Source organism: Plecotus auritus, assembly GCF_963455305.1.
Source record: "Plecotus auritus genome assembly, chromosome: 7".
Lineage (NCBI taxonomy): Eukaryota > Metazoa > Chordata > Mammalia > Chiroptera > Vespertilionidae > Plecotus > Plecotus auritus.
In genome coordinates, this window is record NC_137774.1 from 162,505,080 (window position 1) to 162,532,951 (window position 27,872).

The 27,872-nt window shown below is 46.6% G+C and overlaps 1 protein-coding gene across 5 annotated transcripts in view; it reads right to left on the bottom strand.

Moving 5' to 3' along the window:
• Positions 1-27,872, bottom strand: part of TRIO (trio Rho guanine nucleotide exchange factor) — a gene marked incomplete at its 5' end in the record, with an annotated part of 311,845 nt that overhangs the window by 79,605 nt on the left and 204,368 nt on the right. For all 5 annotated transcript variants that reach the window (XR_013961230.1, XM_080680654.1, XM_080680655.1 and 2 more), the window contains 12 exons: positions 8,821-8,920; positions 9,490-9,632; positions 13,270-13,371; positions 15,299-15,489; positions 17,178-17,289; positions 19,422-19,514; positions 22,276-22,365; positions 22,961-23,030; positions 24,653-24,762; positions 25,375-25,441; positions 26,191-26,306; positions 26,401-26,595. Coding sequence is in view for 4 of the 5 variants with exons in the window: in XM_080680654.1 (XP_080536780.1) it covers positions 8,821-8,920; positions 9,490-9,632; positions 13,270-13,371; positions 15,299-15,489; positions 17,178-17,289; positions 19,422-19,514; positions 22,276-22,365; positions 22,961-23,030; positions 24,653-24,762; positions 25,375-25,441; positions 26,191-26,306; positions 26,401-26,595 (1,389 nt within the window). The remainder of the gene's footprint in view (positions 1-8,820; positions 8,921-9,489; positions 9,633-13,269; positions 13,372-15,298; positions 15,490-17,177; positions 17,290-19,421; positions 19,515-22,275; positions 22,366-22,960; positions 23,031-24,652; positions 24,763-25,374; positions 25,442-26,190; positions 26,307-26,400; positions 26,596-27,872) is intronic.

The following is a 27,872-nucleotide window of genomic DNA, read 5'->3' on the forward strand; positions in this document are numbered from 1 at the left end:
CTCAGAGGGGGTTTCTGACCCCATCGCTCCTCGGCGCCCCTCCCTGTCCTGTGCTAGAGGCAAAACTACCGTGAGGCAGCTTTCCGTTACAAGAACATATAGTTCTCAGGAGACAACGGCAAACACCTGGTTGGGATGGCCACGCCCCTGGAGCTCTGGGGCCAGTTCTGCCAGAGGAAGAGGGGCTTTCCGACGCCTGGCGATGCCGCAGCCCGCTCTGCAAGTGATCTACTCCAGGAACCCCAGATCGACTACAGGTGGGTATCTGGCCAATTTTCTGAGAGCAATTCAAACGGAAAGGAGGAATGTGGCCTAATAAAAGCAGTTTTCCCTAAAGAACAAAGTGCATCAATTCTTGTGAACAATCACATCTTACAGCCCAATACAGTCAGTCCTTCAGAAACCTCACAAAGGCCTACGGTTTCGTGGGGGTTTCACAGTGAACAGAAGACCGGAGCGTGTTGTGTGGTTAAGGGGGTTAGGGAGACACCTCCATTACTGGCGACGGTTACAAGGGAAAGGCAACCATTGGGGGCCAGAACGACACCCCAAGGAAATGAGGTGCCCCGCCCGGTCTCACCCGCCGTGCTCTCGTTGGGCAACGTCATGGAGGCTCAGGCTTGGTAGCAGCCCCCTCCTCCCCCAACCCCAAGGCCAGGTTCACCGAAGTGTTCACCAAAGTCTGTCTCGGTGTTTCAAAGGGGCTGACTTTGATCATCTCTCACATATTGGAGGTACATGAAGAAATCTGTGAGAACTGAAAAACAGTGAAGGGGATACATTTTATATGTTTCTTAATACCCCACCCCCCAAAAAGAAAATCCGTGAGAAAGATGTTTTCAAAAGCAGAAACTTACCATACCCAATATTTTATCCAGGAAATAAGTAGTGAGTATGGCATTTAGGGACATTAATCCTCTATCTTTACCTCTATCTTGGTAAATCCTCTATCTTGGCTGCAGGCAAGTGAGCCTTCAACAATCGATCACATATTGGTATTCTGACATGAAAACAATTCTTGGAAAGCTTTCTTGACTGTGATACACAGGAGGTGGAATGGAAAATGAGATGCAAGGACGTTAAACTGAAAAGCTGCAACTAAAAAGGCAAACTTCAAATGTGAAGAGTTAAGCAAACCAGAGAGCTTGGCCATTATGCACCAGGCTACAAGGCTCACAGCAGCTGACGTGGCTGCAGGTCCCTCACTCTGGACGCCCGAGAGAGAAGCGCCAGCCCGTGCTGGGCAGGAACTCAGGCTCTTCTGCAGAAAAAGGAACGCGGGCGGGGAAGAAGGAGGCAGTTGAAACCACCCCCCCCCCCCTCCGGCTCCCGATGGCACCAGGCCCTGGAAAACAAAACCTCCTTAGGACAATTTAATCTAAAGAGCCATTTACTGCATTTCCTGAATGAGCATGACAATCTGCTACCCAGAGAAGTTACCCTGAAATGTCTTTCTGTCTGTAACGAAGGGACACGGACCTGAAGAATTAAGATTTGAGAGCCAGTTAACCAGCTGACTGGGCCCTCCCTACGAGGAAGGACAGCCAGAATAAACCACTGGCCTCAAGTCTGAATCAGCAGTAACTCTGGTCAGTGGTATAAAATTTACATTCAAAACAGTTCTCAGTGCCCCAGTATTCTTATAAACACGTTGTCGCATGTCTGCCCAACCTTTATATTTAAAAATAATCTTTTTTTTTTTTTTTTTTTTTTTTTTTTAGTTGAGGCATTCTACTTTAGCATGAGGGATTTTGTTTTTCTGATTGAGTACCTATGATTATAAAAGATTACATTCATTTTGTGGTTTTATGAGAGCACTTAAAAACTGGTTAAAAATTACAAAAACCCACAGTCACTTAGAAAAACAGAAAACAAAGATTAGCCAAAGGAGAAACCTAACACCAGGTGCAGTCCATCACCTGGCTGCCAGGGGCGGAGGGGCTGTGTTCTGTTCATTCCTGTGCTGGAGCACCTGTCCTGGCTGGAGCACCTGTCCTGTGCTGGAGCAGTTGTCCTGGCTGGAGCACCTGTCCTGGCTGGAGCAGCTGTCCTGGCTGGAGCACCTGTCCTGGCTGGAGCACCTGTCCTGGCTGGAGCAGCTGTCCTGGCTGGAGCAGCTGTCCTGGCTGGAGCAGCTGTCCTGGCTGGAGCAGCTGTCCTGGCTGGAGCACCTGTCCTGGCTGGAGCAGCTGTCCTGGCTGGAGCACCTGTCCTGGCTGGAGCAGCTGTTCTGGCTGGAGCACCTGTCCTGTCCTGGAGCACCTGTCCTGTCCTGAAGCACCTGTCCTGTGCTAGAGCATCTGCTCTGGCTGGAGCACTTGTCCTGGCTGGAGCACCTGTCCTGGAGCACCTGTCCTGTGCTAGAGCACCTGTCCTGACTGGAGCACCTGTCCTGGCTGGAGCACCTGGCCTTTGCTGGAGCACCTGTCCTGGCTGGAGCACCTGTCCTGGCTGGAGCACCTGTCCTGGCTTGAGCACCTGTCCTGACTGGAGCAACTGTCCTGGCTGGAGCACCTGTCCTGGCTTGAGCACCTGTCCTGACTGGAGCACCTGTCCTGGCTGGAGCACCTGGCCTTTGCTGGAGCACCTGTCCTGGCTGGAGCAGCTGTCCTGTGCTGGAGCACCTGTCCTGACTGGAGCACCTGTCCTGACTGGAGCACCTGTCCTGGCTGGAGCACCTGGCCTTTGCTGGAGCACCTGTCCTGGCTTGAGCACCTGTCCTGACTGGAGCACCTGTCCTGGCTGGAGCACCTGTCCTGTCCTGGAGCACCTGGCCTTTGCTGGAGCACCTGTCCTGGCTTGAGCACCTGTCCTGGCTGGAGCAGCTGTCCTGTGCTGGAGCACCTGTCCTGTGCTGGAGCAGCTGTCCTGGCTAGAGCACCTGTCCTGACTGGAGCACCTGTCCTGGCTGGAGCAGCTGTCCTGTGTTGGAGTACCTGTTCTGGCTGGAGCACCTGTCCTGGCTGGCCCATGGGGTGATCCACAGGAATTTATGAATGAATGTAGCTACCTTGTGAATAGTATGAAGTAATTTTACATGCCTGTGGCCACAATGCAGCCGATGCAGCATGATCAAAGGAGTAGCTTGAAAAATGTTTTAATCAAACATTTGCTTAAGTTTTAATCTCTTTTTCAGTGACTGTCCTTTCAATAAATACGTGGCCAGTATTTTGTTGTTGAGACACCAAAATGAGTAAGTCCAGGCACTAGGCTGAGCAGTTTATCCTTAGGACAGCTTCGAGCTCCTAACGAACAAAACGGGCTTCTGAACCCCCTGCCACCAGGAGTGCCCAAATAAGAGGAGAGAGAGGCTGGTACAGACAGTAATCTGCAAAGCCAGTACTGACGCCAACAGCCCATGCAGAGGGAGGAGGGAGCAATTTTAAAGTGAAGACACAGCAACTGCTAATATTTATTCAGTGCCCAGTACATGCTGGACGAGATTCTAAAGCCATTACACACTTTTACTAGTAATGCTCAGAGCCTGTGAGGTAACATTATCCCCATTTACAGATGAGGAAACAAGGCACAGAGAGGGGAAGTGACTTGCCCAAGGCCATCAGCTGCTGAGAAGCCGAGGCCGAGCTGGTGAGTGCTTCCTGTTCTTAGCCACCAGCTATTGGATGTTAAATGCTCTGAGGAGCGACAGTAAGTCCTCACTTAACTTGCTGACAGGCTCTGTGACTTTAAGTGAAATGAGGTATAATGAGACCACGTTTACCACAGGTTAACTGTGATAAACTAGAGCGAGGGTCCTACTATATCCCATCAACCTTATAACTGAACGAGCAGGGGAGCCTAACGGTGTCCAGAGTATTCTGCCTGCGGAGATTAAAACTATGTGTCACCCTGTAGAAAGGCTCTGAATTAAATGACTCAATTTCATGCCTGTGTGGGGCAACCCTACATGGGGTCCTGGGAGACTGGGCGCCCTGGCAAGGCTGGCAGTGAGTTGAGCGCCTCCTCTGGGCAAAGGTGCCCTGTTGCTTCAGGCACCCTCGGCCAGAGGAGAGAGGGCTGAGCAAAGAACCAGGGCTCCCCTGCGCTCCTGTCTGTGCCACGTGCTCAGGGATGCAGGCTGGGTGACGGGGGCGGCGGTCCCTACGGAGGCTGAAGGCAAGTTTCCTTTCTCAAACAGGGTAATCAGCCACATTCGAAGATGGACTGGCATTAGCCGCTTTATACACTATCTCAACACTGCACTTTCCATAAACCCAGCCCAGTTCCTGTGGTGTAGAAGGTCACTTTACAGAGAACGTCGGTTGATTTTTTAAGCTACGTGAAACCTCAGGTCCCCAGCACAGTGTGATCGCTGTAGTAAGAGGAACTGAAACCATTATACTTCCAAATATGTGGATTCACATATTCCTATTATAACAAGCTCCGGACAGTTCATGCCAAGTATCAGTCTCCACTGAATTTCTCATGCACTCAATGACAACGGACCCCCTCAGGTCCAGCAGAGCTCACCCCTGGCCCCAGCTCCCCATACACACCTCATCTTGATTGATTTTCATCTTGACCCCAAGATGCTCTGTTCTATAGCAGCCTGTGTTTGGATCCATGTTTTCTAAAAAGTTTTAAAATGCTACTTTTTATACTAAAAAATAGTTACTTCATATTCGGCTCTAGTGTGAAATAAAGAGGTCTCGATACCGACGGGTAATTAAACCCACATTCCGTTTCTGGCGTTAGCGCTCTATTGCTGGGTGGCCGGCGGGTCAGCTGGCCTCTGCCACTTCCTCACCGCCCAGGCTGGCTCAGCACGCTCCTCCCTACCTCTCGGGACACACTCGGGACCAATGAGATAAGGGTCTGGCAGGCACTTGATTTCTTTGGAACCAAAATTATATTTTCATAAGATCATTTTTATCAGCATAAGTACTATGAATATGGGCAAGCATCGGTGCCAAACTCACTTGCGGGACAAAGAGATGGTATCTTTTAAAACTGGTGTTTCCAGAGAAGGGACTGTGCCCATGGGGGCATGTGGTTTGTATCTCTGAGCAGCCCACTCAGCGATTCTGACAGCGCTCCCTGGAAAGAGGGTGTCTCTGGGTGCCCCCCTTTAACAGACTCCTCCAAAGCCTCCTGCGCCCCATCGGAGGATTACACAGCCCTGGCAGGTAACTTTTACTTACGAATTCTCTAAAAGCCTGAGTCAAAAACATCCCCCCACCCAGTTTCTGAAATGGAACCAAATTCCATGATAACAACTAACTCACAACAGACAAGATAAATTAAGTCAGAGGCAGAATATGGTTAAGTAATTTCCCTTGTCAGAGCTGTCTACCCGGGTCCTCAGAGGCTGTTTAAACTTGAAAAATGAATGGTGGAAAGGACCTCGAGACATATGAAAAGTTACTGCCCTGGAGGGAGAGGGGGGCGGGGTTCTGGTGCAGCCAAGTTCAGGGAAACTGCGCATTTTGCAAAATGACTCGGGAAAGAATGCAGTTCCCTACTTTTCAGAATGTTTTCTCCTGATTCAGAATGTTTTCTCCTGATTCAGAATGTTTTCTCCTGAATCATCTGCTGACCCGAAATGCTCTACCAGAGGTGTAAGGAGGGGGACGGTGGCAAGAAAGCCCCCAGCAGAGGACACAAATGCGGGCGTATGGAGGGAACGCGCGCTTCTCTAAGGCCTCGTGGGTGTGTCCTCTCCAAACCCCCAAGTCTGACTTTAAGCCTCACGTGCTGTTTATTCGCGTCCCACGTGTAGATCCAAGAACTGAAGAAGGGAACCCATTGCAATTCTACGATCTGGGGAAGCCCTTTCATCCTTTCTCACACTTTCGAGGCCATGAAGGACCTGTGGTCTCATGAGGGGTGTTAGGAACTAGTGCCACGCCCACTCAAAACACCTGTTCTGAGTGTCATTCCTTCAGGATGGGTAGGAATCAGGAGAATGTTTAGCTGGGTGCAGCTGAGTGACAGGCTTTGTCACAGCTTCCCCGGGACAGGGGGAGGGGGGGGCGGGGAGGGTTGGCTGCCTTCACAGAAGTGGGCTTGTCGGGTCACAGAGCTACACAATGAAGTTCAGAGAAAGCACATTAGATGAGAAAAACAGAAATTGGTAAATTACCTAAAATATTTAATAGGCAGTCCTTTAAAAATTCTAATCCAGGTAGAATGATCAATTTCTGCAAACCTACACTTTTTTTGTAGTGGATTATTCTTCCTCTTTCATTGGTTACAAATAGAATTTGCTGTTAATGGCATCAGCCCTTAGGATGATGCCTGCTTTTTCTACTGGAGTTGTGCAGGCTCGGTTCCAAGTTCACATAAGCCTTTTAAGCCATAACAGATCTGAAGCAGAGCTAGTAATGTGATTCCTAACTCCAGGATAGAGCCTTATTTCTGTGTGTACCCTCCTGTGGACTCATTGGCCATGCCTCCGGGGACCAGGAATGTACTGGGATGCTAGCACTCGAATTCTCTAAGATGAGAAGGCACCTCGGAGCCCTTACTACATCCAGGGAGCATTTCCAGACTCCCACCACACCCATCCTATATAATAAAAGCCTAATATGCTAAGTGTCTAGTCGTCCGTTCAACCAATCAAAGTGTAATATGCTAATGATATGCTAAGGCCACTCAACTAATTGCTTTGATGTGCACTGACCATCAGGGGGCAGGCACTCTGACTGGTAGGTTAGCTTGCTGCTGGGGTCTGGCAGATCGGGACTGAGCAAGATGGGCCAGACATGCCCTGGAGCCCTCCCACAGCCCCTCGCCCCAGCTGGACCCGCTCTCAATGGGTCCCCATTGGGGGCGGGTCCAGCTGGGCCCTACCTGTGCACAAATTTGTGCACTGGGCCTCTAGTCTATAATAATAAAAGGGTAATATGCTAATTACACCGGACGTCTTCCAGACGTCATTCCGGACATCCTTCCTGACGAAGCTGGGGCCGGAGGGAAGCCAGCCTGGGTCCCGGGTGCCTGCTGGCGGCCAGAGGAGGGAAGCCCGGGTCCCGGAGGGAAGCTGGTGCTGACAGCCGGGGGAAGGAAGGCCTACTCTTTACTCTTGCACGAATTTTCGTGCATTGGGCCTCTAGTTTATACATAAACCCCATGAAGAGACAAAGTCAGCCCTTCTTCTTGGAGAAACCTCCAGAAAAGTCTTAACACACCTTCCAAAAGGCAGAACTTTCTGCATTTATTTATCTCTTTGGCAATGTCATTCAAATGACTTAAAAAACCTTTAAACTCACTTTTATAAACCCAGACCAGATCCATGAGAATATATGTGGTAAGAAGGTGAATGTGGGGCCTGAAGGGCCTAGAGCTGGAGGGGTGATTCTCACCAAGGCAAGGCTTTGAGACAGTCTGAATGAGGGGCCTTTCCCCTCAACTTGAGTGTCTATTAGTTCCCATAACTATTAAGAATTATTACTATAATTCTTATGTAAACAGAGTATTTAAATTACTCAATCACCTCAATTAGTATCTTTTTTAAAAAGAAAATAATCAGAATTACTCTAATGAAATGATTCTAGGCTCAAACTTTATTTTCTTAACTCAGCGGCTCTGGGGTGGGGCCGCAGGGAGTGATGCTATTAAGCACTACAAGCCTGAACACGTAATTTATCTTATTCCTCATTATTACTACTGGCAAGAAATATTTGCTGAATTCTCATACACTGAGCTCGGAGCAAAATAAAACGAGACATTGTTTTTATTCCTCAGTCCTCATATTCTAAGCATTTGAAGTTCCAGGACTTAATATTAAGAGAACTCAAAAAGAAGAAAAAGAAACAACTAATTATTCAAACTAGAAGTATCTTGAAAGTGAAATCATTGTAGAAGAGTTGCATTTTAAAATATACTTACTTGTGTCTTGGAAATGACATTTAAATACCATGAATTCTTCTGTAAAACTTAGTGAGAAAAGACCGAGGTCTGGGATGGTAAGGATTGCCACCTGAAATAGCCCCGATGTGGGACTCCGTCTCTGCCATCAATCGTTCCCAAATGAAGTGAAGTCAGGGCACCTCCTTCCTGCACATGAGCGGGCCCTGGAAACGTGTTACCAAGAGCTCCTGCATCTCACGACCCAGACTAAGGTCTCAGCACAGCTCGCACCAGGCAAGAGAACCCGGGAATTCCGAACCCGTATTCTCTGTCAAATAATTTTTGTTTTAAAATCTGGCTCATGTCTAGGAAAGAGCAGACCAGGTGCTCATCCCAGTTGGAACAGACGTGGCCGAGATGAATGTCCCCCACGGGCTTTCCGAGAACACCCGGGCATCATGTAAGCCCAGGAGCCCAGCTTCTCCTGCCCCCTTATTCTGCAGGCATTTTGAATCCACAAGCCAGAATCCGGGGATACTGCAGGCCACCTCTGTGGACTCTGACACAAATCAGATCTATCTTACTGGCGGTCGGCGCAGGTGCAGGCCCAGTCCAGGCGCACTTCCTATGTCTGGAAGGTGCCTTAGGGCCAAGTGGAGGGAGTCGTGTCCCTGCTTCAACCAGAATAGCTTCATTTTTACGCACCAGGGCTCTGTGTCATGTTGTTTTAAAATAACAGGTTCTTCTGCTTAATATAAAATGAAAAAGCTTAAACACACTGCCGGGGACACCTGATCGAACAGGTAAAGCATTGGGAAGGGCAGTGGTTTGTTTGTATCCTCAGGGTAAATGTCTTCTAAACCTGAAGCCCCAGTCTCCGCCCTGGTACTGGTGCTGGCACCGCTCTCAGCACAGAGCAGCTGTTTGACGATGTTGATGACAACTGTCACTTACAGACAGAAGAGGCCACTTCCCATCAGACCAGACTGGCTGCACTCGCGTTCCCAGTGCAGGCTGGCTGCAGCTTACCTTATCGCTGTCCAGTGTGTTCTGCGACGTCCGGGAGGCGATCGAGATTGTGTCGGGCTGGCTGCTGCCATCGCCTTGGCTGTCCAGATCCTCTCCGTCCCTGGAGACACAGGACATTTTGAATTCCTGACTCTGCTGGCTTTGTTTTTTGGAGCCTTTTGGTAAGGCTCGTCCATCGGTCATTGGGGAAAGAATAAATGTGTTTTAAGGGGTGCAAGTCAGTCTTCGCGACTGCTGCTACCTCCACTGTGTTAACGCGGACTTGATACCTCTGTGCTAAGCCCAGGCTTTCTGCAGGAATTGGGCTCAGTATCTAACATAGATCATTCCATTGAATCCACATAATAAAAAATAGAGTTGACATGATTATTTCCAGGTCAGAACTAAGAAACAGAAACGTGTGGATTTGCACACGTGCCTGGATGAACTCACCATTGGGTGGAAAGGCACAGTGGCCGGAGATTCGCACACAGCCCTGCACTTACTTTAAGCGGAAGCAGGGTCCTGTCTTGGCGAAGCAATTTCATTGCTAAGAATAAACTATGTTTAAAAACCATATTCCTCCAAATGTCTGAGAAAAACGATTTTTGAAAAATATTACGTTAACACCGCCTTGTTCCTTCCCTATTAAATAAACAAGCTTAGCAAAACCTCCCCGCACACACTCACCTTCTGCCCTTCTGCCGCGCGGTCGGGGCTGTCTTGGGGATGTGAATGGGCTCCTTCAGGGCGCCTTTCAGGTGGATGGTTCTCTCCTGGATCACCTCCCGGATGTGCTTTATCCAGTCCTGCTTGTTCTCGATGCTGGAAGCCTGAACCGGTGCGAGAACCCATCAGACCCTGCCCCAGCCACGCAGGCCTCCGCATCGCTGGAGCTTCCCATTTCCAACATCACTTTCCAGCAGAAAAGCAGCCCATTCTATGTTTAATATGCCACCAAATATATGACCCCAGTTTTGAATGTTTTTTAATCAAAACCATTTTCATTTTATAGCACTTAACGTTATTCCACATCAATGGATATTCTAATCGCCGATCGACCCCTGGCCCCAGGAACTCTAAAGCAGCCCCGGGAAGACATGAAAACACAGCCAGCCCAAAGCAGAGCTGCTCTGAGGCAACTCAGGTCAAGAGGAGTGGTCAGTGGCTGGCGAAGTGTCAATGGACCCTGAACCACAGGTCATGCTGCCCTGTCACAGGACTCATTGGACAGCAGCTGCAGCCGCCACATTTCCGCACCCACCTCCTCCCCTCCCTCCCGCAAGCACGAGTGGACTCGGGTTGCCTTACCCTCGAGTGAAACGAGGGACCGTGGCGTGGACACAGAGATGTGCCGGTCACACCGCCAGCAGGTGAGGCTGCAGTTCCCAGAGCACAGGACAGAGCCTGTCCCCAGCTCTGCACTCATCGACCCCTAGCTGTAAATCGGAATAACCCGCTAGAATAAACGAGTGTGTCCTCCTGCCAGTTCCACGTGGTGGACTGACCTGGACTTCATTCTACCAGTGGAGAAAGGTTCTCTGGACATGGCACGTGGCAGGCCCGCAACAAGCATTTGCTGAATGAACACCCGTGGCGTGACTTTGCCCAGATTTTTTCTCTCACTTTGCCTCAAAGGAGGCGCTTTGTTTTTCCTTTTTACATGTCCTGGGCCTTAGTACCAGTTTTTAATTTCCTTATGGAAAACATCAACCTCCTAGGACATAAACATAATTCCCTGTAAATGATTAAAACAATCGTCAGTGGGATTGCGATGAGATCACAAAGGGAGGGGAACCCACCATGTCCTCATGGTGGGCCTTGTTTTGAAACTAGAAAGCCAAAGCCCATGGTGGGAAAGGAAATTAAAATTGAGAACTCTCTAAATGAAATGCTTTAACTGGAGGACATGGCTTTAAAGTTACTGAGGGACAGTATGGGGAAATAAAGGATAAAAGGGGCCTCTTGGTCCCATTCCGGAATCCGATGCCAGGATAGCAGTCACGCTGACGTTGGGGTCGGAGCAGTGTGATTAGGGAGCTGGGGAGTTTGTGCATGAAATAAGCGTCTCAGGGTGGAAAACTTGAACACACAGACCTACTGGAATGTAAATGCCTGGTACAAATGTTCGGGAGTCTACACAAAGAGCAGTATCTGAGGAAGAACATCTGGCCAAGTTTGGAAACAAATGAGGAAAACTGTTACTATGGTTCAGAAATAAAGAAAAATCTCATCATATAAAGCAAATTTATCATTACATTTATAGAGGATAATTCTCCTAGTAGTCTCAATCCATTCAAGGAAGGATTTAGAAATAGAATTCTCCCTTGCAGACTATAAAAGTAAAAAAAGGCCACATTTTGTTTTACAACTACCAGGCCATCAGCATCATTGCCATGACAGCCATGAACACCATGACCGTGACCACCTCCATCACTACCACATCCCACTGCTACCACCACCAAAACATTTTCTCAACCACCACATCACTCACAGTCATCTCTACCACCATTTATACCACCACCATCTCCACTGCTGCCACCACCACCATCTTCACCACCACCACCACCATCTCCACCGCTGCCACCACCACCATCTCCACCACCATCATCACCATCTCCACCATCACCACCACCAACACCACCACCATTCCACCGCCACCACCACTAAAACTACCATCTCCACCACCATTTATATCATTACCATCTCCACCATCACCACCAACACTACCATCTCACCACCATTTATACCATCACCATCTCCACCACCATCATCTCCATCCACCACCACCACCACCACCTCCACCACCACCACTACCATCTCCACCACCATCACCATCTCCACCACCACCACCATTTCCACTACCACCATCACCATCTCCACCACCATCACCATCTCCACCACCACCACTACAATCTCCACCACCATCACCATCTCCACCACCACTATCACCACTACCATCTCCACTACCACCATCACCATCTCCACCACCACCATCACCATCTCCACTGCCACCACCTTGATATCCACTGTCATCACCATTCACACCAGCATCATCACCACAAAGCAATCTCTAAAATTAATGAGAACAACATTTCGTTTAGTCTCTTCTTGGAAGTCAGAAAAATATTACTCAGAACTCCTTAGAAAACTTTCATCTGGTAAAGCCCACAGGAAGTCTTTTGTTCAATTGCATCATGAGTATTTTATTATGTCCCAAATGAAAGTAATCCATAACTGGCTAAAATATCTGGCACTGTTTCTTAGATACACCCTTTGGCATATGTCACTGCAGCTAATCCGGATAAGCACTTAATATAAGTTGGAAGTTTTAAAGTCCTGAGGATACTTTAAAATTTTATGCTTTAGAAAAGCTCAGTTATCTAATATTTAGCTAACAATGCAATTTATGTTTTATAGGGCTTTCTGCCAGTACTAACAAGAACACACTGGGTTGGTAATAATATATTCACTGCAAAATGAATATTCTTCATTTCTATGCGAGTAAACACCTTAAAACACAATGGCATAACAGTCAGCAGCTCTACAAGAGTGACATGCTGCTGAATAACCTGGGGTTGCTGTAAATACCATAGAGAGTCAAAGGAATGTAAGACAAAATCGCTGATGTGCAAGTTCACCCAGAGGCCCATTCATTAAGCTTTTGGCTCGTCTCCCAATATCCTACAAATCTTTGTCTACATCTTCCCCAGAATATCCTTAAGTCAATTATGGTCTTTCCAGACAGCTCAAACAGACAGTTCCATCTGTATTTTCTCAAACACAGAGGAGAGAAGTACATTAAGACACCCTTAGGGCCCTCTGCCATTCTTAGGAGAGGGTAGTGTATTCAAGACAGAGTTCAAATCAAATATTCAAAGATACTTTCCTCCCCCAAAGATGAGATACCTCAAAGTACCCTTCGTGTTTTTTAAACACTTTAAATCAAAACATTATATAAAACCCTGTCACTGATCATTATCCCCCTTTTCCCTCTGCCCCCAAACTAGAAAGCCAAAGAGCCTAGGACCCCATGGAGACAGTTGGCATGTTCAGCCTGGAAACGTTCCAAGGCCGTCACACTCCACCAGGTGCCCATGTTCCTCTAAAACCAAAGGTCAAGGGTGCATGGAAGCTGTGGGCCCATGATCTCTGTCCTATACCTGAACTTCCTGCATCTCTTAGGAATGAACAATTCTTTTTAAGACTGGGAGTACGGGAAAAGTTTGAAGACTCGCTCCATTTGATTTGAGTAAGCAAGCAAAAGTTTAGCTCACATTATTTCATCCCTGGAATATCAAAATGAATTTACTCTACGGTTCTTGTGGTAATCATTAATCCCAACAGAACATAAAAGTAACACATAAAGTGATATGAAAACCAACAGTTACGACCACAGGAAAAAATAAAGCATTCATTGCCACGATAAACACGTCACAGAGCACATCCCCAAGCTTCCCGTGGACGTACCTTAAGGACAATTTTATTATCTGAAGTTGGCGTCCTCCCCACCCACAGTGCAAATTTGCAGGGATCTCCTTCAACATGTTCTGTGACACCCAACTCTGAGGTCTGGGTAAAAAGATAATGATATAATTAGATTAGAGTATAATTCAGAGACTGTGTGGTCATTCTAGGTTATAACAATGCAGTTTGTTAACTTTAATAAGTAATCCTTAGCCCTCACTTTAGTGAAAATAAGGAAATTTTGTTCTGAGGTTACAAATGACCAGTTTCATCTTTTTCATTTCCTGTGAGCACTGCTACTGGAGATTCTGATGCAAGTCCAGAGGGAAAAAAGCAAAGTATCTGAAACCTTATTATCTGGAAGACCAAGAGTTGACTCATTTCATCCTTATAAATAACTAAATGCGTTTGTTCTGGTTGTGAAAGAGCTGCCACCTCCCATTTTCCGCATGAATGAAGTACCTTCATGGAGGGCAAATGGTGTTTTAACAGCTCAGTTATTTTCTAATTTGTTTATCAATCGCATAAACTTTTAGTATTTCACCATTTTAAGGGCTAAGGACAAAATTGCTCTCTGTAATATATGTAGGTGTAATATGCAGAACACGGAAGAGTGTAGATGAAGGTCAATATCTTCAACTCCGCCACATCATGTTCCCCCTAACACATTCTTCTGCCTCCAGCGAAGGAAGTGATTCATAACCCACAGCGCAGAGGTGCCTCTGAGGGAACCTCAACTTTTAAAAGATAAATTAAGTGAAGATGTATCAGCTTCTAAAACAGACTAGCCTGGTCTCTGAGGCTAGATTAGAGGCAGCTAGTGAAATTACTAGCCAGCAATGCTGCATTTTTTCTTTCCAGTTAGAATATGATCTAAAATGATGTAAGGTGGCTGTGATCCAAAAGACAATCTCAAACAGGATGTCAGCCAAAGGAAAGGGTATGAAAACCATTAGCTTGAACTTGCAAATTCCAGATTATTATTAAGATGCTCTCTACACTTGGTAGTATTTTATTACTTTGGGAATTTGATTAACATATGGATATCATAAAAACATATAACGAATAAAATATAAATTATCCAAATAGCTATCAATATGTATAAGCAATCTGCCATACCTTGTATAAAGAAACCAAATTCTAATGCATTTTCTATTATTTCTCTGATGGTGATTTTTCTTTAGTTTTGCCCAATCCTCCCGCTGCCTGAGCCTGCTCAGCAATTTTTTGATGACAGTCCTCTGAGATATTGCTACTAAGGGAAGAAGGAAATATAGTGGACCCTGGGGATGACATATGCCTGAGATTTTTCTGAGTTGACATGTGATTTTATAAAGAGACTGGTTGGACATGCTCCGAATGGAAAAAAGGCACCAGGTGTGTTTCTCTTGCCAGGAAGTACAATGACAAGTAAGAATTCATCACTGTAACTGCCAAGCACTCAAGGGCAGCTGTCTCTAAATAGGTGGGATTGTGGGTTTTTAAAACGATTTTTGCTTACATATATTTTTCTCCAATAATAATATTTTGCTATTGTAAAACCCATATATTTATTTATTTTAAATTTATTTTTAATGAAAATATATCAAATTTTGTCATTAAGATCCCACAGTGAGCCACCCTGTAAGGCTGCATAAGTATATTCCAATGTTGGTGAATGAGAAATTAATTATAATGATATGAGAACGTCACAAAATCATAGTGAGATATAATCATTTTGTGTATTTATAAAGCCAGTTAAGGTACACGAAAGGCAAATGATTTAAATTCACTTACAAAGTGTGTTCTTATCCTGTAGTTAGATTCCCTGGAATTTAGAAAAAGCAAGCGTCCTAAGTCTAGGAAAACACAAACTCAGGCGCGCCCTCTAGTGGACTCACAGCTGTCAAAGAATTTCACTGAAGATGAAACCATGACAATTTTGGACTTTTCACATAAAACCTGAAGGCAACAAAGAGTAATTTTTCTCTACCTACAAAAATGTTGCAATTGTGTTACCTTTAAACTTAAAATTCCGAATGCCAATACTTACAAACAATTTGCTTTTATAAAGGTACTTGCTTCTCCCACTGGAATCTTTCACTTCTTTACTAAATACTAAGGACATTTCAAAAAGGAAGAGATGCCGTTCTCGACCCTTTCGAATTAAGGTTTTTGGGTCCCACACTTGGAAGGATTCCTGCAAGATGAGTTCTCCCTGAGACTCGATATTTTCATCAAACCCTACAACATAAAAAAGGAGGCACAATCAACTTAAAATAAAAAAGACAGCATTATGATTATTAAACATTTGTAAAATGCCCATCAATTAAATCTCAGATTAGCATTTCCATTTGTTGCCCCTGACTCCAGCCTCCCCAGCACTGGCCCATCCGAGAAAGGCTAATTCTTCCTGAAACAAGATTTTACATATATTTTTCGTTGTTTTTTTGTTTTTGTTTTTTTTTGTGTGTGTGTGTGTGTGTGTGTGTGTGTGTGTGTGTGTGTGTTTAAAGCAGGGATTCCTCTTGGCTTTATTCCTTGTGTTCTAGCTCCTTAGGGTGGCGTTCTCACCAGCTGAGAATGCCATGTCTCGTCACCTGCACTCACAACACTCCTCATACAGACCTCCTCCGCCCAGAATGATTCCCTGATGTTCCCAGCTAGCGTCTTGCTCCTCTGCTTCCTCGGCCTAGAACACCCTTCCAGGACATTCCTCAGCAGTCCCGGCCTTTCCACAAGGCCCTGGTCTTGCCTTCCTTCTGGGCACTCATCTCTGTGGAGTTCTCCCTCTGCACGCAAAGTTCTTCATGCGCATCAGTCATGCTCTGGCCACTGGCTGGCTTTCACTAATCCATGCTCATCTCTTCATGGAAGGGACCGTTGCCTGGACTCTAAGATTCCTGCAGCAGGTGGGGGCTACTAATGGTCTCCCAACTTCCACTCTCCCGCTTCCCTAATAGCAGAAGCCCTCTCTACGCCGCTCAAATGAGCACTACATTTCCCAGCATCCTCTGCAGCTCTGGGAGCCCCGCACCTACGCTCAGGCCGCATGGGGAGTCACATGTATGATGTCTAGCTGCTTCCTGCTGCCCCCACCCCACGTCCTGCCCGATGCAAGGTTAACACAGTCTACCATCCTGAGCCGAGCCAGCCAGGCAACATCAGAGGCGTGGAGAGAAACGAGCAGGAGCAGAGCCCAAGTCCTTGGTGTCAGAAGGGCTGCCACGCCAGCTCAGCATTTTACATCAGAGAAAGAGAAAGCCATGCTGCTTGGCCTTCGTTTTTGGTCTCTGACCAAGAGCAACACCTTTGCCATAACTAGTTTACGGCTCAGTGCTACCAGCAATAATGACACACATAGGCCGGCAGCGCTTCTTGTAAATGTGTGTAACCTGAGAGTAACAGTTAAGCTCTGTAACGTAGAATCGCCTTCTTAAACAGAAGCATTCACAGACATTATAATGGCAACATTTTAAAGTGTATTTATCTGATTCTCTACCGTGTTATATACCACATTCACCTGCATAAGCAGTTGTGTGGTACTCACTACGTTCCAGGCTCCAGCAAGTGATGTAATGGATGTAGAGATGGGGAAGCAACAAGCCCTTTTAAGGATTTTCTTATCTTTGGGGACTGATCTATCCTAACCCATCACCTAACAGAGACCAAGCAGGTGAAGGCCAGCGACACGAAGCTCAGAGTGGGGAGAGGCCATTCCCAGTAATGGGGCAAGGACACATGGTTAGGTGGAAGCATTTCACGTGATCTTTAAGGGAACCAATAAAACCAATTCTTTAAAAAAGAAGACATTCACATCTAGACTCTTACTCCTAAGTAAACACAGAGGCATGAAGCCAAGGTTTTCAGGGAAAGGGAAATCCATCCGCAGACTCAGCAGGAAGTGCACACAGGTGTGGGGTGTCCGGTACCTTCCAGCATGCTGAGGTGCATGGCGTCGTTGGCTCGCTTGGGCACGCTGAGCATCACCTCCAGGCCGTCTTTGATCTCCCCTTTGCCTTCTTCACAGCACGTGAGGAGCTCCTGCAGAAGACCAAGACCGTGAACTAGCAAAGACTGCGACATTCTCTACCACCAAGATCTTTGCAGAAATGAAAGAGCTTTGATTTTCAAGATAAAAAAACAGACTGTGGTCTCCTGGGCATATATTCTCACAGGAAATGAATTACTGTCTTTGTGTCCAATGGACAGACGGGTCTGCCCTGCTCAATCAGGACATTTCTTCACATCACAGAAACCAGGGGGAGTCATAAGTTAAGATAAAATTAGTGTACCTGTCAACTAACTACCAAGCCCTAAAAATGACAAATAAAAATATTTAATTAGGAGAGCAGAGCAGTCAGCTACTGGTGTGACTGAAGGTCATGCCAGGGTCCAGCCAGTACCACTGAGCTTCCACAGGGCCCAGCATGCCTCTGTGCCTCTGGTGCCATGAACGCAGGGCCATCGAACCCGGAACTGCACAGCGTGTGGCAGAAGCAGTGATGCTGTAGGAACACCTATGGTGAAACACCCTTTGTCTGTAGGATGTTTAGAAGCGCCCACGATTGCATCACACTCCCTGAGAGTGATGACATCTCGGATCTCAGGGACACCGTCATTGATGAATGATAGCAAGGGCAGCAAATTCTGACTGCTCTGGGCTCCCAGACATCGCACCTGTGCATTAATGACTACTGGTCAGGCAGTACCACATCAACAGTGCTCTGGGTCCCAGGACTCAACAGAGGGACATGACAGTGAGGTCAGCTCTGGTCTCACACCCAATGGTCTGGAGCAACTGAGCTACCGACAAGCACCTTCACTCACGACCAGATGGCGTTTACCTATGATGCTGAACAGCATGGCAAAGAGCGCTTCCATGCACGGAGACCAGCTGCACTGGCAGGAGCTCCTGGCCGGGGATCAACACAGCTTACTCCTGTTCTCCAGAAGGACCCTCCGCAGAACCAAGGGAGGGTTATGAGTTCCAGCCCCAGCCAGGAGTGAGTGACCAGACGTGAGGTCACTGAGCAACGGTCTGTAGAGAGCCACGGGCTAAAACAAAGTCCTTCAATCCTGAGGACATCAGAGGTGAACCGCCTTTGCGGAATAGGAAGCGAAGAGCAAATGCTAAGATAAACAGCTTAGCCTCCGGCTTCCACTGCGTGGTTACAGCCCACATGTCTCTGCAGGGACAGGACGGTCAGACAGTCCCTCAGGGAGATCCTGACACTGCGGGGTAAGGGAGCTGCTCCGACAGAAAGTTCTAGAATGGGACCACTTCCACAAAGGAAGGCAGCCACTTGCTAACTATTTCTCCATTTTTATTACCAACAGAGTAAAGAAGAGTTTCAGGCATTCATAACTCCCTCTTCTGAACGTCATGATCGCCTCCTATTATTGTGCTAGGACTGAACCAGGGACACAGTTACTGGGATGAATGATTGGTACATTCTAATGTTTAATTACTAACATTCACCAGCCAAGGAAATGGGAGGGTAAACACCATTAGATGGAGGCTGTAAATTATTTTTCTTGTAGTCAAGAAAATATGTATCAATTACATATAGAATGCACTCTTAGACATTCTTACCACAAATTCTAAGTTTTCTTTACCATCCAATTGCCATGACTAGTAGTTATTAGATTTTTACAAGTGTGACTTTAGTTACAATCATTCGTAACCAAGAAAAAGCAGAGGTCAGTGTGACTCAAATACTTGCGATTTGTATGAACAAAATGTACACATTTGTGTGTGACAAATGACTAGACCAGAAGGTAGTTCTTCTGGGTTCAGGGGAAACCTGGGCACCAGCCTGGCCTGAGTGCAGAGCCACGCCCAGGTGGTGGGGACCAGTGACGACTGGGGGCGCGCCCCACCCTAAGGCCAGGCCCCTCCCTGCAGACAGCACTGTGTGAGGTTAGCTTCATAGATGCAAAGCGTACAGCACAGGGCCGGGCCCGTAGTCAGCGGGCCATACGAGGAGCCATGGTACAAATATCCAGGACTGACAACTTCTCTTTCCTTCCTCATAAATGGCAATGATTTAAAACAAAACAAAACATGCTAGGTGCTATTTTTAAAACTCAGGGCACTTTACAGATAAAGAAAAAAGTCACAATAGCAATGTACCAGTCATAAACTCTGCAGGCTGTTGATGTGTCATACGTACTTTCAAAAGGAGCTGGTACTTGGTTATGCGCTGCACTGGTTTAATAAGGTAGGAGGAGATGGAATTGGCTAACCCGTGCCGCTGCTGGATCTCCTGAATTAAAAAGTTATAGAAATAAATAAATAAATAAATAAATATGAACACCACGGGGCAAGTTAGATAGCACCAACTCACAGTTTACATTTCTGTGTCCCCACAATGAATATACACACGTTATTTTCCTGTAAATGTAAAGCAGAAATCACTGCTTATTCTTTTAACATGGCCAACCTAAAAGTAGTAAATGTGTCATCACTTGGAACCCCGAAGATGGCGGCGTTGACTCTGCATCACTGGCTCTCAGATCAAACAGGCAAAGTCAACCACCCCCAGCGCTGTCCCCAGGGGCCAGCACGGGCGCTCCCGGAAGCTGTCACACCTGACTCAGGGACCGACCGCCCTCCCTCCCACCAGCTCCCGAAGCTTCGGTCACGTGTGCCCGAGCCACCGACCACAGCCCTCCCCACAGACGCTTCCTTCTTCCCCACTAACAAGGCTACACACCGTCACGGAATTCTGCTCCCCTATCGCTCTCACGACTCAGCTGCCTTAGCCCAGAATTGCCACACCAATCTGCTGTGGCTGCCTTTTTGCAGTTCTTAGCATTCTCCTCAGAATTTATCAAGAACAGCTATCATCCGGGAGGCCACGCTTCAAAATGGGCTTAAAAGCCACCACATCGCTGTGCTCTCCATCTGTTAGTCATTGGGATCCGGCTCGCCAGGAAAAGCAGACCAGGGGCTGATCCCCGTGAAGTGCCGGCCGCACGAATCACCAAATGACTTGTTCCTCAGGCATCTAGCAGATTAAATTAAAAACTGACAACTCCTCCTCTGGCTCCCAGATCATAAATGTAGTTTCCAAGGTTTCTTTTCAATTTGCCATGGTTTAAAAACGTGGGATTCGGGATGTAATGATGATACACACGTCCGTCATTTAATAGCGCATCTAAAGGGTTTCTTCCACATGCAGTAAAATTCAAAATCTTAAGGGCAGGTCAGTGAGTTCTGACCAAGGTTAATCCACTTACAAGCAACTCCCAAACCAAGAAACGGAACATTCTCCGTCACGAAGTCCTCTCGTCCCTTCCAATATGCTCCCCACCCGTGCCCCACCACCACCAGAGGCAACCCTGGTTACGATTTCTGTCACCACGGATTAATTTTGCATATTCTGGAGGTTCATATAAAAGGAGTCATGCAGAACGTGTCTTTCTATGTCCAGCTTCTTTCAGCCCACACTTTGGAGGTTGATCCATGCTGTCATGTATCTGGGCTTATATCCCTTCGCACAGCTGAGCAGTACGCACCACAATGCGTTGGAAATACTTAGTAGTATTTAACACTCCTGGTTCTACTAACATTTTCAGAAATGCATCTCCAATTTTTGTTGGCATCCTTATTACCTATCGTAGTATTATACGATTCAAAATGGTTACAAGATCACAGTAGTCTTCCAAAATACCTTACGAAGATTTAATCCTGCTGAAATAAACATGTTTTTCTTTTCTAAAATTTCTTTACTTATAAAATTTTGGGTGGGAGGGGGCAGAGTTGGGGGGAAAAGCAGGACCTAGCTCCCTGGTCAGTGGCATACCTAATGCCACGACTGATTCTTCCTGTGCATTTAAGTCATTTCCATGCAATAAAGTCCTTGCCGTTTGCATCCCTCTCTGCGGAGGGGGACGCCCTCTGTGGATATCCACTCTCTGCCCAGCACCTCTGCCACCATTGAGAACAAGTGAGCCCCGACAGATGCGCAGCTGTATGAGGAAAACTACGGGCAAGTAACCTGTGCGATCTCTACGTCAGACAAACATGATTTCCTGTTTTCTTGAAGGTTTTTAGGGCACAGTGTTGTTTTTCTAATGGCTTTGATTCCAAACATTCAACGTGCCACATGCTCTCAATGCTTGAGCCTTATGTAACTCTTACTCCGCATGTGGCCACTCGGGTGTGGGGTTTCTCCGAGCAGCAATGACCTAGGGTCTATGAAAGACTGAAAGGAAAAGGCAGCTGGGCTGGGAGCAGGCTGGGAGGTGAAACTGCTGGTCAGGAGAATGGCACGGACACAGGGTCATCTGCAGGCAGGGCTTCATCTCAAAGACAAAAGCTGAACGTAGTCAGTCCCCAGACTTCCAGAGAAAGGCAGATGGTCACACTTGGCCACGCACAAGCATACGTGCATTCAGAAGTACCCTGTCTTTCAATCAGAATTTATATGGCACACATTTATATGGCACACACACACACGTTCTACAAACCCAAAAAGCATTCTGCATGTTATACACCGTGACAATGCTTTCCTTTTTGAACTAAGTAATCACCTACCAATATATTTTTAAAAAGGATGAGCTACATCTATGTTTACACCAATGAGAATATAATTAATAAAACTCCTAATGGGCCTAGTGGTTACAGTGCTATTTGTAAGAGTTTACTGGTAGGCCACTTTTGGAAAATAACAACATGAGATTAAAATGGGAAAAAGAAATGATTAAAAAAGATTCAAAGTTACTTTTTTTTTTAAGAGGGAAAAAGAAGATGAATAGTTTACATCTTCTATACATGTAAAAATTTATGGTTATATAAAGATAGTAATGACACACATGCTTATTAAAGCCTGAATTCCTTACAGATGTATAGCTAGAAAAGGAGCTTTTTAAAACAGAAGACAATATAAGTCTATCCTACCATGTGACAGATAAAAATGGAACTACTGTCCCATCCATTAGGTGAAAGTTATGAGTAATAATGCATTTTATATGTACAAATATAACAGGAAACCTCAGTTTCCTCAGTAACCTATGACTTACATCAAAGTAGGATCCTGCGTGCTCTAATATCAGCTGAGTGGAATCAGGCTTATTTTTGCAGTAAGTGACGTACATCTGAAACTTGTCTGCCTATAAACAAAAAAGCATTGGAATATCACTTTCGAATGGCAGTAAGTCAAAATATGATCAACCTTTATATAGAAAAGAAGCTGTGTGGACAAAGGCTATTTAAGACCCAAATTAAAGAAACCCTATTTTATAAATAAATCTACTGAAATGAGACACACACCTCCAGAAGCCTCCCCCGATCCAGCACGCTGGGGTTGAGCACGTGCTCTCTTCCCCCACAATAGCGTGTGGAAACCCAGGCAGTGCGCTTCGATGGCACGATCACAGGTCACGTGTCTGCCCCCTCTGGACGGGGAGACCCCCCCCCCCCCCCCCGCACCTGGGCAGGGCAGGGCACTCATATTTAGCTGAGAATCCCCGGGGCCACGCAGAGGTCTGGCACACGAAATGGTCTCTTTTAAATCACTGCTACTGCTAATAATAAGCTCATTCTGCATCAATAACTAGCGGGGGGATGTCATTCTTTGAGACAAAGCCCATTTCTCTGTCTGCAGATACCAGTAGAGTACAGTGACAGAAAAGAAATGGACAGTGTTCCTCCCAACTCCCTTCAAAGCACCTAATAACTGTGAACAAGAAGCTGAGGTTTCATTACCCAAGTAACAAAGCAATGCCCCACGTCCTCCGGCAACTGCTCGTATTTCTCCAGCTCCTTCAGGAATATGCTGTAGAGAATGAAAACATTATCCTACTATTATGATGTTTTAAAACATTTTAGTAGTGAAATATGCCAGAAATTAGACCAAGCATACCGTGACCTCAGGCAATGCCTGAATTTCATCACTTTAATCAAATGCAGTGAAAAATCTGTGCTCCTTAGATTTTGAGATTTAGCGAATGTGCAGCTCTTAGCTAGGGTCAATTACTGAGACATTCAGCTCACTGGATTAGCATTTAAACACTTTCTAATAGAAACTTTAACTTAGCGGCTCACTTTCGGGAAAGTGCTATTTAGCAGTTAGAGGCATAATGTAGGGATGGAAATATTCAATTAGAAGAACCCCTTTACCCTGGCCCGTGTGGCTCAATGGTTGAGCATCGTCCCATTCACCAGGAGGTTGCCAGTTCGATTGCTGGTCAGGGCACATGCACGGGTTGTGGGCTCCATCCCTAGAGTAGGGGGCGTACAGGAGGCAGCCAATTGATGTTTCCCTCTTACATCATAGTTTCTCTCTCTCCCCCTCTCCTGCTCTCTCTAAAAATCAATTAAAAATGTTTTTTTTTAAAGAAAAGAACCCCTTTAGATTTTAGTATCCTTTGTTTGGGTAGGGCAGGGGAATGAGGAAGGCCCCAGGAGTTCTGGCCCCACTTGTTTTCCCATAGACTACTGGCCGCACAGACTTCTACAAGAGCTTCTGCTACTTTTTAAAATATATATATATTTTTATTGATTTCAGAGAGGAAGCGAGAGGGAGAGAGAGATAGAAACATCAATGATGAGAGAGAATCACTGACCGGCTGCCTCCTACATGCCCCACACTGGCGAGTCTGCAACCCACGCATGTGCCCCAACTGGGAATCGAACCGTGACCTCCTGGTTCATAGGTCGATGCTCAACCACGAACCACACCGGCTGGGTGAGCTTCTACTGCTTTTAAAAAATTTCTTAGAAATGAACCTGTGTCTTCCTCTGACCAATGGAAAGTGCATCTCATTCAGGACAGACTGCACATCTATTCCGTCTTCCATTCCCACTTCCTTCTTATCTAAAAAGACCGAACATTGCCCTAGCGGTTTTGCTCAGTGGTTAGAGACCCCACCTGTGGACCAAAGGGTCTCAGGTTCAATTCTGGTCAAGGGCACGTACCTCTACCTCTACTAATCGATGTTTCTCTCTATCTCTCCTCCTCCCTTCCAGTCTCTCTATAATCAATGGAAAAATATCCTTGGGTGGAAGTTAAAAAATAAATTAAAAAAAAAAAAAAAAAAAGACTGAACATCGCCTGTAATCGGGAACCTCTTCTTTCTTTTAACCCTAAGAAGTAACTTCTGCAGCAGCCAATGACACGGCTCGAGAGGAGTTAGGGGCTCACGAAAACAGTTTTCACAGTTTTCCGAACCTCATTTCTACCGAAAGTGAGCACAAATGTGAAGTTGAGCCTGTATTAAAATTGTGTTTAGAATGTCAGTGTTGCTGAAGAAAGCCTGGCAGGTTTCATTCAAATTTCAACCGTCGCTGAAACCTGTACTTGCTGCCATGGGAAACCCTGGTGGCTCGTCAGGGACCGCCAGCACTGTCCCCGGCTTCCCAGGGCAATGGGCTGTGGCTCCCCAGACGCGCACTCACTTGTTATGGAACTCGTAGATCTCCTGCATGTTCCCGAAGATGATGAGCTCCTTGTTCACGATGCCGGGCGGGATCTCCTCCACTCCGCTGGTCATTTCCCACAGGTAGGTCTGGCAGGAGGGAACAGGGATTATACAAAAACCGACACCAAACTTTCAAGAAACCAGTATTTCTGACATCTATAGGACTGGACCCAGAGTTCATGTATATCCGAAAATATGTCTAAAGAATAGAATCTTTTAGAAAAGTACGAAAAACTGAAACAACAACAACAACAACAACAACATAAAAAAACCCTCAGTTGCTATAATACCTGAGAACAGTTTCTATACTTTTTTACTCTAAACTTATTCCAACGTTTGAATTTTGGAATTAAGCTACTCCAAAAGGCACAACAAATACTCATAGAACTACTGAGTATTAGTGCCATCATCATCAGTAGGCCATCTCTCTGCAGCTGCTGTGAAATTCTGTCCAAAGGGCCCGGCAGGCCAGCCGCCATGTGGCACACGGAGCGAGAGGGTTAACGCTGCATCAGCCCGCAATGAGCAGAAATCGAGCCAGAACGGCACGGAGGTGCAGAAACGTGAAACTGGCTGCCTACCACACTTTAAGCCTCAAACACAACTAAAGAGTGAGATGATTTTAAGAATTACTAATAGGTAAGAATAAATGCAAGATTGCACACAATTTAAGTAAACAAGCAAAAAAAACTTACTTACATCCATACACTCCCGGAGGTCCCTGACGTAAGCCTTTTCAGTTTGAATTAGCTCGGCCATTATGAACCTGAGACACAGGAAGACAGCAACGAGTTAGTGCCCAGTCAGGACACACTCCCCACTTCTGTAGTTTATGGAACAGTAAAGTGGCTTAGAAATCATCAGTCAGTCATGTCTTTTGGAGAATGCAATCGAGAAAAGATAGAATGAGAGTATCTAGCCACCAAGTCGAAGGAAAACACAATTTGGGACAAATTGGGAGCTTCCTAGAGATCGGGGTTTCTCAGCTCAGCACTTGACACTCGGGGCAGATGATGCTTTGCTGGGAGCTGTGCCTTGTAGATGTTTAGCAGCCTCCCTGGACTCCACCCACCAGATGCCACAGCCCAAAATGCCTCCACACACTGCCACTGTCCCCCAGAGCACAAACTGCCCCTGACTGAGGATCACGGACTCAGAGCAATCTTTTGTCTTATTAGTATCCAGTACCATTCACTAACGTAAACACCTCCACTTGCTAGTCACTTCTCCTTAATATTCCCACTCCTGGTCCACGGAGGACAAATGACACTAACTCGATTGGCCAGCCCCTATGAGATGGGAGTGCAGGGACAGATAACGAGCGACTGCTTCTGAAGCAGGTGATGAGGGGACAGTGCACGCCGTGGAGTCTGAGCTGCAAAAACTAAGCATATTCCGAACAAGCAGATGTCACAACGCCATTTGACCTGAAGACACCCACAGATGCCTGTTTGCCCAAGTGACATTCTCTTCCCCTTTCCAAGGGATCAGGCAGGTTCTGAAAGTCCGGCTTACTCTTTCCTGCGGGCAGACTTCCGTTTCTCCTCGTTAAGCTCGTGTGCGGCGTCGCGCAGCTTCACCTCCGACCCCGGGATGCTGGCTGGGATGATGTCGAGCTGAAGACTCTTACTCTGTGGAATAGGACAGTGATGAGTTTGGCGGCCTGAAGCTCATGCAGGACATGCAGAGCACCCTGATCGGTCCCGTTTGCACAAAGCCATTTACCGATTTGTTGGAATCTGAAGAAATCCCCAGGGCTTTCTCCAAAGAGGTCCTGTACTTCTCCATGCGCAGAGAGAAGTCTCTGTACCGCTTATCCACGGCAGTGACACATTTCTTTATCTCTGCCGCGTGGGCATGGCCCTTTTCACAGAAGCCGTCAGCCAGCTGTATCAACAGCTTCACCCTCTCCTTGGTTTGCTGTAAGAAACACACACAACAGGGAAGTATGTGAGGCAAAAGAACCCGACTGCAGAAACCAGGAACAGTGGCACCTGCCTACAACTCAGCTCTGAACAGGGACAAAAGTGCTGGTGAGAGAAGCCCAGACTAATGCCCCTGTCCATCCAATTCGTCTCCCCGGTCCTAGCCGAGCTCCCTATCCTCTGCTCTTCAGCAATGAATGGCGTTATGAAGCCCGCAGATAAAAACAATCTAGACTTTTCTGTCAATGTCTTCATGTGCTGGATACTCAGCAAAAATCTGTAAAATGCATAAATACGCGTTCCCTTGGGACGTCCTCTGAATTCTATGACTGTCCTTGAATGTGTATGTATTGGGTACGAAGACCTTCCCTGCTTTACGCATGTTTACTCTGCACCCAGTCAGAGCAAAAGCTCTCCTAGGGCAGCAGCCACCCGAGACTGGTTTTCCTGTGCATCTGCGGCCAGGAGCTCGCATGGCAGACGCTCGCAAGATCCCTGCGGAGGAGACACGTGCCTCGCACGCCCATGTCGGTTTCACTTGCGGGAGACGGAGGAAAAGCCACGTCAGGGAGTGGCCTTCTCTACAGAGGGATTCCAAACTTTGTTCCCTGTTTTAGAACACCCTTTAAAAAAATTATTTCATTGTATATGGACCTAGGACAGATCTTTTATTAAGTTAAGCATTACGTTTCTTACTGCAGATAAAGTTAAGGATAACCATCCAATATTGGTTCTATATAATAGCAGTAACTTCACTCAACCCCAACTTTCCAACCGTTCTTTAGTCTCATCCATTTCACTTATTCTTACAAGAGGCTTCCTTCAATGTTCCCACTGGCAATGCAAACACGGACAAAAACTCTTCAGCTGTGATAAGCTTTCACTAGAAAACCTTTATGACTAACATTTAGGAAATTGATTTTTTAAACCGCGAGAGAAAGGTCAGAGTTCAGAACCTGGACAGATGATCCTGGTCTGTCCAATAAAAGTTCTGAGCCAGAAGCCACCAGGCAACTGCCCAGTCAGCTCTATGCTCAGACTGCAAACGAACCCGCAACCTGGCGTGGCTGAGCACCCAGCACCCTGCCCCCGGCGGGCTCTTGCCTTTGGTTCTCTGCACAGGTGCCCTGCCGCCTGCAGTGCTAGCCTCCTAGATGTCCTCATGGCTCCTTCACGTCCTTGCTCCACTAATAACCACCTTCTCCACATTCCCGCCCTGCCCAGCCACCCTTCCCGGCTGCCCTCCTGCTTCTGACTGCGGCAGCACCTCCT